The sequence below is a fragment of the Biomphalaria glabrata genome, chromosome 7 (assembly GCF_947242115.1).
Source record: "Biomphalaria glabrata chromosome 7, xgBioGlab47.1, whole genome shotgun sequence".
NCBI lineage: Eukaryota > Metazoa > Mollusca > Gastropoda > Planorbidae > Biomphalaria > Biomphalaria glabrata.
Window position 1 is genome coordinate 34,190,291 of NC_074717.1, and position 20,122 is coordinate 34,210,412.

General features: G+C 41.5%; 1 protein-coding gene across 18 annotated transcripts in view; it reads right to left on the bottom strand.

Moving 5' to 3' along the window:
• LOC106052346 (deoxynucleoside triphosphate triphosphohydrolase SAMHD1-like) overlaps positions 1–20,122 on the bottom strand; it is a 175,383-nt gene that overhangs the window by 93,680 nt on the left and 61,581 nt on the right. For 16 of the 18 annotated variants that reach the window (XM_056034990.1, XM_056034989.1, XM_056034992.1 and 13 more), the window contains one exon: positions 16,799–16,849. The exons of the other annotated variants lie outside the window; for them this stretch is intronic. In XM_056034990.1, coding sequence (XP_055890965.1) covers positions 16,799–16,849 — 51 coding nt within the window. The remainder of the gene's footprint in view (positions 1–16,798; positions 16,850–20,122) is intronic. 18 annotated transcript variants of the gene reach the window in all.

Here is a 20,122-nt window from a genome sequence, read left to right on the forward strand (position 1 = left end):
TCCCCTTTTATTTGTTTAGCCCATCACATTGAGTTCATTGATTGACAGGTGACCCCAAGTCAGATACGATGGACGTAGGTTTAATGTCAGCGTATTGACACTCTCTAGTGGTCACACCTTTCGAGGGAACTGAGTTTGTTTACTTAGTAGTTAATCTTTATTAGGGGGGGGGCTGGACTACAAGAGCCACACCTCTAATGTAACCAGGTATATTTCTAGATGAACAACTCCCTTCCCCTTTTATTTGTTTAGCCCATCACATTGAGTTCATTGATTGACATGTGACCCCAAGTCAGATACAATGGACGTAAGCACTCTCTAGAGGTCACACGAGGGAACTAGATTTGTTATTGGGGGGGGGGTGGACTAGACTTTACATTATAAATTCGTATTACATACGTAGCAGCGATGTCTGGCACATTTTAAAAGCTTGTCTTGACCTTTGAGTGGTCTTGTAAACACGTAATATTCCTTAACTATGTCACGCTGATAATCTGTCTAGATGTGCGGGTATATCTCCAGAGGTAGAGATGAGCACCCCCACCTCCTTTTGTTTGTTTAGTCAATAACATTGAGTTCACGGATAGGCAGCTGACCACATTAAGCCAGATATCAACATGTTGACACTTTCTAGAGGTCACATCTTATGAGGGAACTGAGTTTGTTTACTTGGAGTAGAATTTTTATTAGGGGCGGGACTACAAGCCAAATCTCTATAAGGTTAATCTGGTATGAGTTTGTTTATTATGAGATAGGTTGTCAATCAAGGGTCTGGTCCACAAACCAAATTGTTAAGACATATTGACACTGTCTAGAGGTCACTAGATGATGACACTAAGTTTGTTTACTTGGAGAGAAATGTCAATTAGAGCGCTGAACTACAGGACACATCCCTACATGTATTTTGTTACACAAGCCACGGGTATAAAAGTGGCTTGCAAGGGCATTTAGTAAATTAAATAGTAATAATAATGGCTGATAAAAAGTCATCACTTATATGGCGTTACTTTAATGTCAAAACAATGGACTACTCTAAAGCAGTTTGCAATGCTTGTAAAATAGTAATGTCACGTGGTAAACCAGGCAAACCTAAAGACTTCTCAACCACCACTATGATTAGTCATCTACGCTCGAAACACCCAGACTTATTCAACGAAATGACTGCATTGAAATCAGCATCAAGTAATATCACTGCCTGTGCCAGTACGTCTACGAGCTCCAGTGATTCGTCAAGCCTCACACACAAGCAGCAACCAGGGATTAAAGAGATCTTAGACAAAGCTAAATTGTGGGATATTAATAGTGATAATGCTAAGCGCATTCACTTGGCCATAGCAAAGATGATTGCAACTGACATGGAACCTTACCAAGTAGTTTAGAAGCCTGGATTTATTGGACTTTTAAAAGTACTGGAGAAAAGATACACTGTGCCTAGTCGCAAATATTTTACAGAACGTGTTATTCCAGATATCTACGACAATATTTCCTCAAAGCTTCGTGAAATGCTATCTGATGCTAAAAGCATCGCTTTCTCAACGGTCACTTGGACAGCTGATAATAACACCGAATCATATTTTGGTTTAACTGCCCATTGGTTGAATGAGTCATTTGACCGAAGCAGCTATGTTTTGCATTGTACAAAATTTAATGGCCAGCATACGGCTGCAAATTTGCTGTACTTAAGATATTTACTAAGCCATTATCTGTATTAGATACAAACCAGAAGCGGTTTGTGGCCTTTAAAACACGAGCCTAATGACAAGTTGATGGTGTCAAATACATGAACACAAACATCTACCCACTATACAACTTAGATTGTACTTAAGAAAGATTTACGCTATAAAACCAAGAGTGAACTTTACCTTTGAAAGATTTACATTAGTTACATATATGTTTATATATTCTGCATGAGTTATCCCACATTCTACTTTACAATACATACGCACACACCATCTCATGTTACAAAGATTAGTTTATGATAAGCATATCTGTAAAAAAAATGCTGTTCATTTTAATTTATCAATCAGTGATAGAGTTTAAAGTAAGAAAGTAAATAACAAAATAATATGAATATAGGTATGTTATATAGAAGATTTGCAAAACTTCAGTAAAACGAGCTGTTAGAGTCATGTAGGTATCCGGCTCCGGCAGAATATCTAATTGTACTATCCGGTTATATCCGGCTCCGGCCAGATATCAAAAAGTACTATCCGGTGCACCCCTAATTCCTAATCATGTCATAACAACTCCTCCCCCTCCCGCTAAAAAAAAATGCCTGTCAATTTTAAGCGGCCCCCGAAAGGGGAAAAGACGCTATTAGTTTTTCGCAAATGTCTGTCCGTCTGTCCGTCTGTCCGTCTGTTCGTCCGTCCCGTTTAGATCTCGTAAACTAGAAGAGATATTGAAAATCCGACTTCACACTATTTTAGACCATTCAAAGTTCTGATGCAACGGCTACTTTTTTTTTTCCTGAAAGCGAAAATTCTATTTTTAAAATCAATTATGCAAGCAGTTTTTTATAAGAAAAAGCTAATTAGTATGCATTATATGTTAGACCTAATTTAAGACGAATAGTCATCTTATAAACATCATTTTCGTGAACATTTTTTATATAGCGGAGTTTTTTTTTTTTTTTTTTTTTTGAGGATTCGAATATGAGTTTGAGCCTTTTCAAAACAATCAACTTATTTAGTTCGAACCGAGGGTCCCGGGTTCGAATCCTGGAGAAGACTGGGATTTTCAACTTCTGAGTCTACCCAGCTCTAATGGGTACCTGACATTAGTTGGGGAAAAGCAAAGGCGGTTGGTCGTTGTGCTGGCTACATGACATCCTCGTTAACCGTAGGTCACAACGACAGATGAACTTTACATCTTCTGCCCTATAAACCACAAACTAGTTAGGCCAGGTTCACATCTAACTTTACATTCACTTTCACGTATCCTATGATCTGCAGGACGGTTGGGGCACTACACAAGATCTGTTAACCTTCTTTCTCCATTCTAATCTCTCATTTGTCTTTGATATCATTTCATTCGGATGTTCTTTCTGAAAATATTGAAGCCTACCTGGGTGGACCACTCGTCTTGCGGTTTGCGCGCTGGACTGTCGTTTGGATTTATCTACGATCGAAGGTTCAAACCCTGCCTGCTCCCATCCCCCGTCGTCCTGTGGGAGGTTTGGACTAGGAAGTAAACTATCTTCAACTCTGAAGGATTATCCGAATTATGTAAAACATTTTACTTCGGGGGCCGATTTTGAGTTTGTGTTTCCACACAAACTGTCTTTTGTAACCTTGTTTAATCTACTGTCTTAGTCTTACAATGTGCAAGGGCCTAAATGTAGGGAAACATAAAAGACAACACAACTTGAGTTTTGATTGCGATCTCAACTTCTCCTCCTGTGTCCACAATCAAGTTCCCCTGAATACATATTTCCCTCAAGCGTCAGTAAGTGATACTTTCCAATGTGATGTGCCATAGGTGACCGCAGACATAGTTCGTTTGCGCTGACACTATAGGTGTGTCTATCTATACTTCATCACATCATGTTCCAGAGGTTACACTGCTTTCCCTCACACGTCAGGACAGGCAATTTACCTAATATGACAAATTGACATTTATCAATACTATTCTCCCACTATACACCTAACGTTCTTCGGGCATTTACAAGTGTATTTTATTTTCTCTCTCCACTTACTTGTCCCCACACGACCTAACTCTTTACTGATGTATGATCATGATCAACAACAAAGAATAAATTATAAAACTTACTTTTCCTTGATATCAATACATCTTTGCCTTATAAATGCCCTATCTATTCATACCTCCATGCATACACTTCATACATACTACCCGAAATAAATAACAAACATGAGCCAATATAATAATAACTCAATTGCATGTATATTATAACATATATCGTATTCACAGATACCTTAAAATAACCTAATACCCGTCTATTTATGACTACTAGTTAAGTCAATTAATTAAGAATAAAAATTTTTAATAAAATCCAATTTATTTACACCCTACGGTCGTATAGTGTTATGTTTCACAGGCTATCTACACGACCCACACATTTGTTCACTCCAACTGGAGTTAACAATTCTTCTTACACCACTATAGCCCGCGTGTGGCCTTCTACCTCGGTATGACCTGCGATTACCGTTACCACAGTCTTCTCTTCTATCATCACTATCGGATACAGACCTGCTCCTCCTACCCGAACTCGCAATCTTCTGTTCAGACTGTTTTGCCCTACTCCAACAGTCTTTAGCAATGTGCCCATGTTTATGGCAGTTAAAAAAATTCTGTCCTTTCTAGGTTTGTTTCGCCTCATGTTGCCATACCTGCTTTTCCAACTTCTAACCTCTTTATCATTAGCGGCTTTGACTCCTGCTACATTGCCAAGTAAAACATCTATAGATAACCTCAGCATGGCTACCCCTTCACAATACCCTGTATACAATGGAGATTGAAGGAACACTTTGCACGCTTCGAACCTCTTAACTGCGCCGTCTGCCAATCTGATTGATTTGATATATCCTAAATAATCCTTAGATTTAACTAATCCCCCTTGAACCGCGAGTGTACTGCTAGCTGTGTCCCGAATCACATTTACCTGTTTATTATTTATCATGTTTGGATATAATTTAAATCTATCTTCCCCAAAATCAACGTAGTTCATTTCTTCATCTGGTTCACTATCTCCACTATAACGATCCCTGTCTTGGATGCTCCTTACAAAATTAACCTTATCTGGTGGCCGATTTTCCCTCTCTTATCCATGATTGCTCTGATTACCTCCCTTGTCACTAGTGCCACTGTTACCCTGTGCATTTCTATTGCCAGCTCCATTCCCTCTATGTTTCCTACACTGGTATGCCATGTGTCTCTTTTCCTGACAGTTAAAACATGTAACATCCCTAAGGTTTCTATCATCCGCTTTAGGTCTATCTATTCTCCTATCATAACTTTCCTGCCATTGTTCTCATTTTCCCAGGATCTATCCTTTATGCCCTTATAACTATCCCGACCTTTGTTCCCACGTTCCCTGGACCTATCGTTTCTCCTACCATAATCCCTATCATTACCATCATTTCTCTTTACATAATTTACCAGGTCAATAACTTTTCTATGGTCTCTAGCTGAAAGTGGGTTGTTTGGGTAAGCATTCTTAAAGATACTAATGATTTCTACCAAGTCTTCAATCGTTTTAGGGTTTCTTTCCTTTATAAAGGACTGTAGCTGAGGGTCGCACTTATTGATGAAATTGTCAATCAGAATAAAGTTCTTCAGACTTTCATATGTGTTCTCCACATTCTCGAATCCGAGCCACTTGCTTAAAAAATCTTTTTCCAAATTGATGGTCGTTTGTGGATCTACCTGGCTGGATGGAGTGTTTTCGTAATACTTTTTCCTGAACGTTGCCGCGTTGTGCCCGTATGCGTTTAGCAGTTCCTTCTTTAACACTTGGTAACTATTCTGCATCGAGTGGTCGTGGTTTTGGCAAATCGTGAGGGCTTGTCCATGCACGAAGTCCAACAATATTTTGAACCACTCCTTCTCTTGGACATTAAACTTTGCCAGCTTGATTTCAAAACGTTTCAGATAGTCGCCGATGTCGTCCTTGTCTTCCGCAAAAGGCTGTATCTTCTTCTTGATCCATGCGGCGCTACTATGGTTTTCTGTGTTGGCGCTATTGTTGCTGTTACCTTCGTTGGGCACACTTACTTCTCTTCTTTTTTCTCCCTCTCGATGCGTTCCGCCTCTCTAGCCTTTTCCCTCTCCAACTTTTCTGCCTCTCTAACCTTTTCCCGCTCAATACGGTCTGCTTCTTCTTTTTCCCTTTCTCTGGCCTTTTCTGCCTCTCTAGCCTTCTCTCTCTCCAAGCGCTCTGATTCTGCCGCCACCCTCTGTTGCACATAGGCGGCCAGTTCTTTGCTACGTAGTTCTAGTTCTGTCTTGGCCTCTTGGATTAACTTTTTCCTAAACTCTTCTAGGTCGTAACCTGGAACAGTTGCCATATTACTTATTTGTTACTTTATCTTACGTATTATCGAAATTATGGTACCTCTTGTACCAACAAACAAAACCCTTGGCGTCTAGACTACCAACTTAGACTAATAATCACTTCTACCCTTTCCCAAGATACACTTAGTATCCTTAATACAAGTGTGTAGGCTACACTCTGACCCGACTGAATACGATGTGCGACACACGCACTGTGACAAGTCAAAAACTCGCTGTCAGAGTCACTCAAATTTATCACAGCATTAATTATTATTTTTCATTATTTATTTATTTTATTTTAATTATTTTCCCCTCCTACCCTCAAATTCTTCACCCGCACCACCTTTTCCGCTCCAGGCTAGACTTAGTTGACCACATTGGAGATAGCTAGGCCACGTCCTCTCATTTATCTTCCCTTGACCGGGGCAAAGATACACATAGACTCTTTGATCTTATCGCAAGATGTCTGACAGCCGCAGTGGACACCACCTTGTGTGGAATGCAAGTCACTCCCCCCCCCCTTTCTCCTATGTCTCTCTTTGATCTAGGAGACCACGAGGACAAACACGCCCATTGACCTCCCAATGTGCGAATCCCATCTATTGTCGGACTTCACCCACGTGTAAGATAATTCTAAGCCTAGGACATTTCCTGTTTCCGCGCACATTTCCCAGGCATATATAAAGTAAATTAAATCAAGTCAGACCCTCTTATTTCACTATCGCTGAGCAATCGAGTCTGGGCTATTCATTTATTCTTACTCCTAGAGGAATACCTGGTGTCTCCCTCAGGTGTCTGCCTTTTACCTATTGGATTAATCACCTATTTGCCATTTGCTGTCCAGTGTCTACACGACACTACTCAACTCTACTACTTGGCGCTATCGGCATTGCCCGCCTATGCGACAGCCCACCTGTCAAGCTATTAGGTGCGACGTCCCTATAGATTCAGATCTGTGTGAGACGTCATAGCTACGCCAACCCTCTGCAACTCACTGGACATATCCTGTCATCACGCTGCCCACGGCAGATCAGCTCTGCCCGCAGTAACCTTGTGCCCACGGTAGCCGGCCACCCGCCCTACTGTGCCCACTACAGATATCAGATTTTCGGGATTGAGACTCCACAGGAACTATATCACCGGCGTCCCTCTATCCGCTAGAGCGCCACCTCCAGCTGCAGAACCTCAAGCCAGGACACAGCCAGCTGCGACATCAACAGGAATACCAGCTAAGTCGGAGGACAAAGTGACATACTCTCTTATTAAATGCAAGAGTGATGATTAAATCTAGTGATATTTAGAGATAGATGCAAACCCTCCCCCTTTTTATTCTTATATGTATATTTATGTAAATAAATATTCTTCATTTTTAACTTTTGTATCTATCTTTCATTGCTTTGTCTCGTTGCGTGTCTGCTCCCGATTCATATGCTGATAGGTTGGTGTGTGATAGCTTTAAAAATAACCATCCCCTAGACATTAAAACGCGCCAAACACACGTCACATTTCCCCACCTGTCACATTTTGGCGAGCCCGTCCGGGATTTGACCCATTAGTACATCAGGCACGAACAGGCAGCAATAACTAAATTCCATATCAATATTTTTTTTCCTTATAAGTATCATCACTTCGCATTATCAAGAGTGTCATTTCTGTCATATTTTATTTATTATAATTATTGCATTTCATGTGTAATATTTTCTTGCAGGAACTTGGTGATTAACATAGGCAGACACCACATTCCTTTTGCACTCTTTCCTATAACCAGCGACTCACTTTCACTAACCCACTTTCTTTAATTCTAGCTCAATCCTATTATCCATTCTATCTGCCCCTCCACCATCCTAGTACCTCTTATTACCCACCCCTCATCATTATGGCCAGCAGCACACGCTCGAAAGCGGACTCTGACATGAAGCAGAAATTAGCTGAATTGAAGGATTTCGCAGCCACCATATTTGACGATGAGGCAGAACGGAAAGAATATGTGAGAACACAATTTGAGGCGTTTAGAAGACAGGAAGAAGAAAAAGAAGAAAGAAGAATAGCAAGGGAGCATGAAATAGCCATGGAAAGGGAGAGAAGGGAAACTGAAACAGCGTTGAAGGAAAAGGATAATGAATTGGCCAAAGAAAAGAGAAAGAAAGGAAGCTGAAATAGCTATTGCTAAAGAAGTCACAGAGCGAGAAAGAGAAAAAGAGCAACAAATTACAGCGAGAGAAAAGATAGCCGCGGACAAAGAGAACGAGGCCGCCCGCCAGGCTTCTTCCGAGTCTCGCCCGGCTAGTCCAGCATCCTTTCAAAGTTCCTTGAACGGTCTACCCCACATGCCAATGGAGCACTTCGACGACAAGACAGAGAACATCGAAGTTTATCTTGTCCGCTTTGAGGAAGTAGCACGCTTTTACGGTCTGCCAGAGGAGAAATGGTGCTTCCGGCTATCCCAAATGCCTCAGAGGCAAAGCCTACGAAGTTTACTCCAAACTTCCCTCCAGCCAGCGAGAAGACTACGCAACCCTCAAGCAGGCGCTACTCGTCCAGTTTGAGCTGACCGCCGAGGCCTACCACAAAAAGTTCAGAGGTTCCCGCCTCGAACGCAGAGAGACCTACGGCAACCTCTGTGAAAGGCTGGACAAGTACCTTGTCAGGTGGCACGCCCTCAGCCAATTGCCAGAGACTTTTGATGGCCTAGCATGCCTCATACTCTCTGAGCAGCTGTTGGAATGCATGTCCCCAGAGGTCAGAGTTTATATCAAGGAGCAACAAGCAACCTCTCCCGCTGACATAGCTTCCGCCGCTGATAGTTACTTGAACGCTCGTAAGGACTTAAAAGGCAAAGCGACCGCGACAGACCAGCAAACGGACCAACCTACTTCTCCTGCTCAGTCCAACCTTCCTCCTAAAACTCCCCAGCACAACCAGGCACCAGGCCGGCAATCAGCCCCTCATAGCCACAATAACCGCCCCAACCATCAGTCTCGCTATAACCAGGCTAACAACTCTCAGCGTGACACACGTCATGGCGCGCGTGACAGTAGACCCACCCCACAACGGCAGCCGCAGGCCCCACGGACCCTATCTACGGTGATGCCAGTCTCTCAACCCTCCGCGATCGATCTTTCTGACCAACCGGAGGAGGACACATACTTCGTCTCCACGATGGCCGTGGCTCCTCAACCCACTGCCATTGATCTCGGCCAACCAGAACTCCCACCAGTGCTACCTCACCCCATCTCTTCTCCTCCGGGAGTAGAGAACATTCTGGCCAACGGTGTTGAAGTTTTGGGCCTATACGACTCAGGTTGTTCGTTTGGCGCGGTAATCAATAGGGCGCTGATTGACCCATCGGATCTCACTGGTGGAACAGTGACAATCCAGTCCATAGACCGTGGCACTCCCCACTCCGCCCTGGCATTGACTCTGCTAGGAAGTCACGAGTTAAGTCGTTTACCCGCGCTCGTGAGGGTCTATTTGACCCAGGCTACTCAGCCACCATTCAAAATCAACCCTCCTCTGGCATTGACAGTACCAGAATGCCCCGAGATAAGATGAACCCTTGCTCTCGTGGACTCGATCCTCTTCATGGCTCCTCAGCCATCATTCAAAATGAACCTTGCCCTGGCATTGATAGTGTCAGGAAGTCACGAGGTAAGCCGAACCCTCGCGCTTGTGAAAACACTTCTCACCTTGGCTCCGCAGCCACCATGCAAAATCAACCTTCCCCTGGCATTGATAGTGTCAGGAAGTCACGAGGTAAGCCGAACCCTCGCGCTCGTGAAAACTCTTCTCACTCTGGCTCCTCAGCCACCATTCAATATCAACCTTCCCCTGTCATTAACAGTGTCAGGAAGCCACGATGTAAGCCAGATTATCACACTCGTGGGGGCGTTCTCCGGCAGAACTCCACGTTCTTTATCAGGCCACTCTTCCCTGACATTGATCGTGTCAGACGATACCGAGGTAAGCTGACTACTTACCATCGTGAAGAAGCGCCTCACAGCGGCTTCGGAGGTAATCCCCAACGAGCACACGTGCCTTGGGCACCCCGCCTAAGCCCCAATCACGCTCCCCAATCCGCCCCAGGAAGGAATTATTACTCATCCAATCGCCCAATCTACTCTCCCAAGCAACCCCAACTGTTTCACCCAGGTGACTCCGTACCAGGGACGGGAAGTAGACCACGGACAGACTTGGACAGAGCCTCCTCCTGGCCTGGCTACCCCTTATTTTTCCAGAATTTTTTTTCTAATGCTGTGATAACAACTGATCTTAAAGTTAGAGTGACATCAGTCTGCTCGCACTTTATGGATCTTCTGCGATAGATCCATCTTGGCGGCGGCGTATGTGACAAGTCAAAAACTCGCTGTCAGAGTCACTCAAATTTATCACAGCATTAATTATTATTTTTCATTATTTATTTATTTTATTTTAATTATTTTCCCCTCCTACCCCCAAATTCTTCACCCGCACCACCTTTTCCGCTCCAGGCTAGACTTAGTTGACCACATTGGAGATAGCTAGGACACGTCCTCTCATTTATCTTCCCTTGACCGGGGCAAAGATACACATAGACTCTTTGATCTTATCGCAAGATGTCTGACAGCCGCAGTGGACACCACCTTGTGTGGAATGCAAGTCACTCCCCCCCCCTTTCTCCTATGTCTCTCTTTGATCTAGGAGACCACGAGGACAAATACGCCCATTGACCTCCCAATGTGCGAATCCCATCTATTGTCGGACTTCACCCACGTGTAAGATAATTCTAAGCCTAGGACATTTCCTGTTTCCGCGCACATTTCCCAGGCATATATAAAGTAAATTAAATCAAGTCAGACCCTCTTATTTCTCTATCGCTGAGCAATCGAGTCTGGACTATTCATTTATTCTTACTCCTAGAGGAATACCTGGTGCCTCCCTCAGGTGTCTGCCTTTTACCTATTGGATTAATCACCTATTTGCCATTTGCTGTTCAGTGTCTACACGACACTACTCAACTCTACTACTTGGCGCTATCGGCATTGCCCGCCTATGCGACAGCCCATCTGTCAAGCTATTAGGTGCGACGTCCCTATAGATTCAGATCTGTGTGAGACGTCATAGCTACGCCAACCCTCTGCAACTCACTGGACATATCCTGTCATCACGCTGCCCACGGCAGATCAGCTCTGCCCGCAGTAACCTTGTGCCCACGGTAGCCGGCCACCCGCCCTACTGTGCCCACTACAGATATTAGATTTTCGGGATTGGGACTCCACAAGAACTATATCACCGGCGTCCCTCTATCCGCTAGAGCGCCACCTTCAGCTGCAGAACCTCAAGCCAGGACACAGCCAGCTGCGACATTAACAGGAATACCAGCTAAGTCGGAGGACAAAGTGACATACTCTCTTATTAAATGCAAGAGTGATGATTAAATCTAGTGATATTTAGAGATAGATGCAAACCCTCCTCCTTTTTATTCTTATATGTATATTTATGTAAATAAATATTCTTCATTTTTAACTTTTGTATCTATCTTTCATTGCTTTGTCTCGTTGCGTGTCTGCTCCCGATTCATATGCTGATAGGTTGGTGTGTGATAGCTTTAAAAATAATCATCCCCTAGACATTAAAACGCGCCAAACACACGTCACATTTCCCCACCTGTCACACGCACACTCCACCGACTACGTGTTACTCAACACGAGTCGCCGGTAAATAAACCAACCTGTCTATTTACAAATACCAAAATTACAAATGGGCAATCAGGCTTCACCTCGATTGTCCCTCAGATCTAGTCTAGATTACGCTAGATCGTAGTTACTTCTTACCTGTTTTCACAGCCATGAGTGTATATAACTTACTCATACAAATAAACTATGAAAATAAACCTAAATACGATAAACATCAAACTATAGATCTAGTTCTAATGAATGAGACTTTCGTCTGACAGTAAGACTTAAGACGGGAGTATTGCAAACAATTAATACACAACGTTACTACAAAAAAAAATGCTTAACTAAATGATTCACATTCACATACAGGACGAATTAACAGCTAAACGTATATATGGACCTCTTGCTAGATTACACCTAATTTTAAGGATATCCCCAATCCACCACAATTTAACCTGGTAGTGATAATCTAGCGAGTGGTCACTTCCCTACAGACTCTAATTATTCTAGGAGAAAGTAGTTAAATAACACTTGACTTATCTGTTTAAGAAGCGGCGATAAATCCACAGTCAGTCTCGGGTCCACTCTTCCTATGCTAATGTCTGTCCCGGCAGCAAGGCTCACGGCGATGTCTTCACTAGCGGTGAGATAAGGACAGCGAACGTTTCGGCTCTCCAAGGTCCTTCGGTACTGGTCTGCAACGGCTCCGGTTCTTCGGTGGTACGGCGTCTGGTTCTGGTTCACGGTGATCTGTCGTCTGGCTCCGGTTCGTCGGTGGCTTAGAGTCAGGTTCCGGTTGCTGGTTCCGACGGCGGTACGGTGATTCCAGGTGGTCGTCTGTAAAAAGCGAAACTGGAACAGTCCAACAGTTGAAACAGCGACAAAGTCTGAGTTTAGTGCTAAAATACCGGCTATCTGGCTACCTAACGTGTAGCACAGATTCAGCCGAGCCGTAGAGCAATATAGCACTACTGCACTTAAGTGTCGTAAGCAATACGATGGCTCCTACGTCAAAAGTTCTTTGGCGTGACCTCAACGGTCGATCTTGGCCTTGCAGAGGTGACCTTCACGTTCGTTCTCAAGATGCCGGGCAGGCGATATCTCTTCAGTACGGCTTCGACAGGACGGTTTTCTTCCCTTCAACCATTGTAGCCTTCTCGATACACAACTATAGGCTTCAATACGATGCCCCAACGTATGGGCGTTTACAAATTACAAATGTAGATCTAGATCTATATCTCGTTACCTCCTAGGTCTACGAGTCCAGGACCTCACTGGCTTTCCTTTGCAGACGTGGCTGTACAATCAGGGTCTAGCTTTAGACTAGGCCGATGACGTTAACTTCTGCATCCTCCTAACAGAGGGCTTCTATTCATCTGGATGTTGCTGCCAGTAAGCTCCGAGTCGGGGATCGCCAGCTGTTGTGGCTCTTCCGCGGTGTTGAATGTAATCACTGCAATGATCATGAGGTAACCTTCAACCAAATCAGGAACACCGACGAAATGCCAAACAATCAATAAATAGTCGACGCTGATGTTGTTCTACAAATATATTTAATAATCACGAAGGGAATCGTCCAATGTCAGCTATGTCCGTAAATCCGTATATCTATTCTACTGCTCTACACGAAGCATCTTTTTTTAGCGTCCCTTAGAGCGTTCTTGTTTTTTTAACCAACTTTACGTCATCGTCGCTAAGTAAAACTTTACCAAATTCCCGAAACAAATAACTAATTCCTAATCATGTCATAACAATTTTAACACCTTTTGTTTCCGTACCCTTTAGTCCAGTCTGTAGCCTTCAGATTCACTACGTAAATTTTACGACTAAGTTTACATCTACCTGCGAGAAATCCTCTCATTTAAGTGACAGTGTGTGCCCCCCCCCCGCCCATCACATTTTAAGAGTACGACCCCTCCCTTTCCCACAAGCAGAGGGCATTGCGATTATATTTATCACCAACACTTCCCGACATAATAAAAATATTTTATAATACTTTTTTAATCCTAAGTATTTACATTAGTAACTAAATATTTACACAATTTGCATAATCATCAATTTAAAAAACTCACCAGTCAACCTTAGAGGTTGGTGATGGACGGAAGAAATGAGCGGAGAATCATCTCTACCTCTCCTCCCCTGAATGCTGGGATGTCTATATTATATAATGACTCATGAGTCATTTTTTTCACACATTCTCATGACTGTCATTTTTTCCCCATTTTGTCAGCTTTTCTTTAGCTAGAATCGTTATAGTTGCTATTTATTATAACGTCACCGATAGCCCATAGCCTAAAGATAAAATACACGTTAACATCTTAAAATTATTTTCAAAACAAAGATCGCTTATCAAAGAGTGCCTAATTTTCCGGTGCCTAATTTTCCGCCTTGTCAAAAAGTGCCTAATTATCCGGTGCCTAAATTTCCGGGTGCCTAAATATCCGGTTGCCTAAATATCCGGTGCCTAAATATCCGGTGCCTAAATATCCGTAAATACGCGGTGCCTAAATATCCGGTGCCTAAATTTCCTAAATTCACTGACCACATGAAGCCAGATGTCAACGTGTTGACACTGTCTAGAGTTCACATCTTATGAGAGAACTGAGTTTCTTTACTTGGAGAATAATTTTTATTAGGGGGCTGGACTACAAGCCATATCTCTATAAGGTTAATCTGGTATGAGTTTATTTATTATGAGATAGGTTGTCAATCAAGGGTGTGGACCACAAGCCACACTATTTATACTATTGGCTGGGTATTAAGTTTGTTTACTTTGAGTTAAGTCTCAATTAAGAGGCTGGACTACAAGCCAAACAGACAATGACCAGAATTATCTTTAAATGGAGGGCTCAAGAGACTCAACACCCCCAACTTCTTATTTGTTTAATCCATGACAATGTATTGATAGACATTGACCATTCCTAAACCAGAATAGATTAACGCAGATTGTTGAGAAATATTGACACTGTCTACAAGTCACTATATGATGACACAAATTTTGTTTACTTGGAGAGAAATGTCAATTAGGGCGCTGAACACACGTTCGTTGCACAATAAAATAAAACAAAGATGTGCATGTTTGCGTGTATGTATTTTTTCCCTTGTATTAAAACCTTTAGAAAGAAAACTATTTTCATTGTTTAATTCTATTGACTTTATATACCGGTTTAAAGGAAAACCTTACAGTAAAGTTTACCATCGCAGAAAATAAATTGATCTAAAGCACCAGAATTAAATCTAGCAAACAAAGAAAAAATATGCTGGAATGGTAAGAAACACTTGACCTCTGTAACTAGTGTAAGGGTATAATTTATCTATATGCTTGACTGACCATGCCAATGTGTTCTCTTTTTTTGCCTGCATACTCAACACTACTGTGTATGCCCAAGGAAAAAATGCGTGAAGGTCAACACAATCATCTATACACAATACACTAGGACTACATGTGTAGGCTCACTACGTCTAACTGACCAGGTTGTTACAATCAGTCGAACACAAAGTCTATATAAGTTGTTTTTTTAGTAGGGAGGGTGCGGGTGAGTTTTTTTTTCTTCTATAGTTGGTTTTCCTAATGCTCTTAGATCTATATACCAGTAGATCTAAACATAGATATCAATAATAGGCCTACAGACTACAATTAAATCTTTGATTTGCAACATTTAAGGCTAAGGCTATAAGTAGGTATAATGGATTTGCCACAAATGGATTAATAAATATATGACCTACTACGCTTCTGATTATTAACTAATATTAACTATTAACTAACAGCTACTATCAGTATTAAGCCCTTGAAGCCAGAACCAGAAGCAGTCTTTGGACTTAAAATTACAAGTCTGATGACCAGTTGTTGGTCAGAAATTCTTGTACACATACATCCAACCACCATACAAGCCAGATGAGAGATTTACATTAGTAACTAGTTAAATATATACTAACATATTTTACATTGTCCCTCCAACTCACAGCCTTTACAGTTGGTGGCTTCGTACATACACACTCATGCTACACAGATTAATTTCTGTTTATAAATTTTGTTAATCTTTAATAATCTTTAATCTTTAATAAATCAATTATTATTATTATTATAGCTTTTATATAGCGCTACTTTCATGCTTATAGCATGCTCAGAGCGCTTTGGTCCAATCTCATTTGTGGACCAGTGGGGGGAGGGGGTATCTAGGAATTGGTTTTCCGTGCTGCCTTTAGGCGCTCAGTAAACACAACTCTGCTCGAGTCGTGTGTCGAACCTCGAGCCCCCTTCTAGGTAGCCAAGCCACGCCAAGTTCAAGCGCACTTAGCCTCTCTGCCACGCTTCCCAGTAACAGAGTTTAAAACAATAAGGTATATAAAAGGAAAAAAAAATACCAACAAATATAGGTATGTTATTTAACAGTTTCGTAAAATGTTCAGCAATATAAGATATTTACAAGAATCTTAGGTAATTCGGCTACGGCTCCGTCCCCGGCCGAATATCAAATTTTACTATCTGGTCATAACCGGCTCTGGCAAGATATCAAAAAGTACTATCCGGTGCACCCCTAATATATATATATATATATATATATATATATATATATATATATATATATATATATATATATATATATATATATATATATACACACATACAGGGCTTTTCTTGTGACAGTACGCACTGATACGACATATCGGCACCTTATTGAATATGGGGAAAAATTATTACTTTTCTTGTATTTTAACATTTATTACTAATTTATTAGTAGTTAAAAGTTAGGCAATTAATCACTGAGTACCGGCACCTAGTGATTGAGTACCGGCATCTATTTTCTTTTTTACAAAAAAAAGCAATATATATATATATATATATATATATATAAATATATATATATATGCGTATATATATGTATATATATATATATATATATATATATATATATATATATATATATATATATATATAGCTTTCAATTTTTTTAAAATAGTAAAAGATTTGTTTAATTAGTTCTGATAAACTAAATATACATTTTTTTCAAAGAATACCTAGTTTATTGCAATTTTTCTTCTATTAGTTATACATCTTAACAATAAAAATCAAAATGTATTATTGGTATTTAATATTACATTAGGACTATGATTAATTAATTAGTTTGTACTTAGTCTCTGATGACAGAAGGGTTTTCACAGCTTCAAGAACATCGTTCACTCTGAAAGAAAACATATATATATATATATATATATATATATATATATATATATATAAAGCTTATTTTAAGTGCAATTATAGTTAGTATTTTAAATCAATTATGTAATTTTACACTAAGATAGATACATAAGTGCGATTGGAAATTTTTAAACCTATTTTGTGGAAAATGTTTAGGCTATGTGGAAAAGCCGCTAATAGATTTGTGCAAAATGTCCGTCTGTCCGTCTGTCACACTTAGATTTCAAAAACTAGATGAGAATTAAAACTTTTATTTCACTATGCGATGCGGCTTGCAAGTTTTAGTTGTTACCGCAAATTTTTGTTTTCTAAAAGCAAACCGTTTAATGTATAAAATTGATTGTGCAAGCAATATTTTCTTTATAAAAATACACCAATTCTAAAACAATACATAAATGTAATGGAGATAATATTAGTCAAATATATTTATAAAATGTAAAAGAAATGTTCATAACAAATATAAATGTTAGTTCGCTGTGTTTTTTTTTCTAGTTAACTAACTGCTTAAATTAAAAGAAAACATTTATGTTCGTTTATAAAATGCACTTTGTATGTAAATATCACGCATTTTTTTTAAATGGACCTTTCCAGCAGCGACTTTCATGCAGTAGCGTGACGCTGCAGCTTAACTTGGTTTGATTTGATTTGTTGATTTGAGGCACATCGGCACAATTTAGGCCATGTCGTGCCTGCAGTCCCACAAGGACCACTCTCTCTCTAAACAACAAGGGCCAGACTCCACACAGTCATATAATTAAAATCAAGGTCTATTCACAGTTAAAATAGTAAAGGTAGTAAAAATTTTAAATATTTGGTAAAAATCTTATGTAAATAGTGCATGTTCACAAATTCAGAAATCAGATCTTCGTAGATAGCCCCACTTCCCGAATAAAGCCCAGTACCTTCCCAGGGTCGACATTATTAAATAGTGTTTTTAGATTAGTGGGTCTAAAATATTTCGCCCTGACATCCTGGTATCTGGGGCAATCAACGAGGATATGTTCCACGGTGAGGCGAGAGTCACAGTACTCACAAAGTGGGGGCTCCTCTCTCTTCAGTACAAAAGAGTGCGTGATGTAGGTGTGGCCAATCCTAAGTCTGGACATGGTTGTGCTACCACGCCTTGTCAGACCCTTAGATGTGGGCCGCCACCTGACATCCGCCACAATCTGCCTGAGTTTACTGTGAGTCTCAGCCTCCCATCGGTTCTGCCACTCTCGATAGGTGGCAGAGGCAATACTTTGTCTCAGGTCCGAGTAGGGAATTTGGGTTCCTGACACCGCATGATTTAGGGCTCTCTTTTCTTCTCTGTCTGCGGCTTCGTTTCCCTCAATGCCAACATGGGAGGGGACCCAGATGAAGGTGACATCCCTACGGTCGGCTGTTATTAGGTCCAACAGCTTCAGGCTCTTATGTACCAATGGGATGTCAGTCTTCATCCGCCCCAAAGCTTGCAATGCAGATTTGGAGTCGGAGCAGATTATAAATTTACTCCTTTCTGATGCTTTTACGGCCATAAGTGCAAGCAATATTGCGTGCAATTCGGCCGTAAAGATGGAGCAGCCATCAGGGAGTCTACGGGAGATTGTTTTGTTCCGAAAGGAGCAGGCACACGCGACCTTTCCCTCCATTTTGGATCCGTCTGTGTAGATGGTGCCACAATCTCCGTATCTCTCCTGCAGTTCCCTAAAGTGGACTTGTAGTATGCTTGGGTCTGTATTTTCTTTTTTGAAATTAAGGAGGGATAAATTTAATTTGGGTTTATTCATTAGCCAAGGAGGATTCTGAGGGGTTTCTATTTTAGAGATTTGGTCAATGGGTGGGGTTAAATTTTGGATGGGTTCTCTCATTCGAAGGCCCAACGGCTGTATGACGTTAGGCCTTCGATTGTATAATTCTACCTCTGTGGGGTTAAATATGGAGTCAAAAGCAGGGTTCGTGGGGTTGGATTTTAGCTTGACTATATACTGCATTGCAAGCTTTTTCATTCTTATATCCATGGGGAGTTCTCCAGCCTCCACATGGAGACTTGGGATAGGTGATGTACGAAACGCGCCGAGACAGAGACGCAGGGCAGCATTTTGTATTGGTTCCAGTATTTTTTGGTACGACTTCCTTGCTGCTCCATATATTATGGATCCGTAGTCTAGCTTGGATCGAATTAGACTCCGATAGAGCAGCAGCAAGGTATCTCTGTCAGCTCCCCAGTCCGTATGGCTGGGTACTCTTAGTATGTTTAATGACTTTTGGCATTTCTTCCTAAGTTCCTTAATGTGGGGGAGAAAATTAAATTTGGAATCTAAGGTGAGGCCTAAAAATTTTGTAGTTTTCACGACAGGGATCTTCTTTTTGTGTATAAATAGTTCAGGGTCTGGGTGGAGTCCCCTTAGATTACAAAAATGCATACTAACTGTTTTGGCCAACCCTGATTTTTGTTTAAACATAACTGTAATTTCCTTTCTAAGGTGTTCATGTTTTTCCCATAAGTAAGAATGACAAAGTCATCGACATACAAAGAGCACTCTATGCCAGGGGACAGCGCATTTATGATGCTATTTATTTTAATGTTGAACAGGGTGACTGACAGAATGCTGACAGAATGCTGCCCTGGGCTACACCCATTTCCTGGTCATGAGTGTCAGAAGCGGAGTTGCCCACTCGGACCTGAAATTTTCGATCTTTCAGGAATTCCTCCACAAAACGGGGGAGGTGTCCCTTAAGCCCCATAAGCGCCAGGTCACGTAGAATGCCATGTTTCCAGGTTGTGTCATAGGCCTTTTCTATATCGAAGAATACAGCTACTAGATGTTCTCTTCTGAGTAATGCATTTCTAATATAAGCTTCCAGCCTTACCAGGTGGTCAGTTGTTGTCCGCCCTTGCCGGAATCCGCACTGGTAGTTTGAGATCACTTTATTCCTTTCCAGGTACCAGACCAGCCTACTGTTAATCATTCTTTCCATGGTTTTGCAGATGCAGCTTGTTAGTGCTATTGGTCGATAGTTAGCTGGGTCAGAGCCGTCTCTTCCCGGTTTAGGTATCGGTATAACTGTGGCTTTCCTCCAGCTGTTTGGGAAAGCGCCTGTTTGCCACACACAGTTATAGACCCCTAGTAGGACTGCCAATGAGGGTTCGGGAAGGTGCTTGAGGAACTGGTAATGGATTTCGTCTTCTCCAGGCGCTGTGTCATGTGACTTGTCCAGCGATTCCCTCAGTTCCTCAAGCGAGAACGGTTTGTTGTAGTCTTCATTGTTCTCT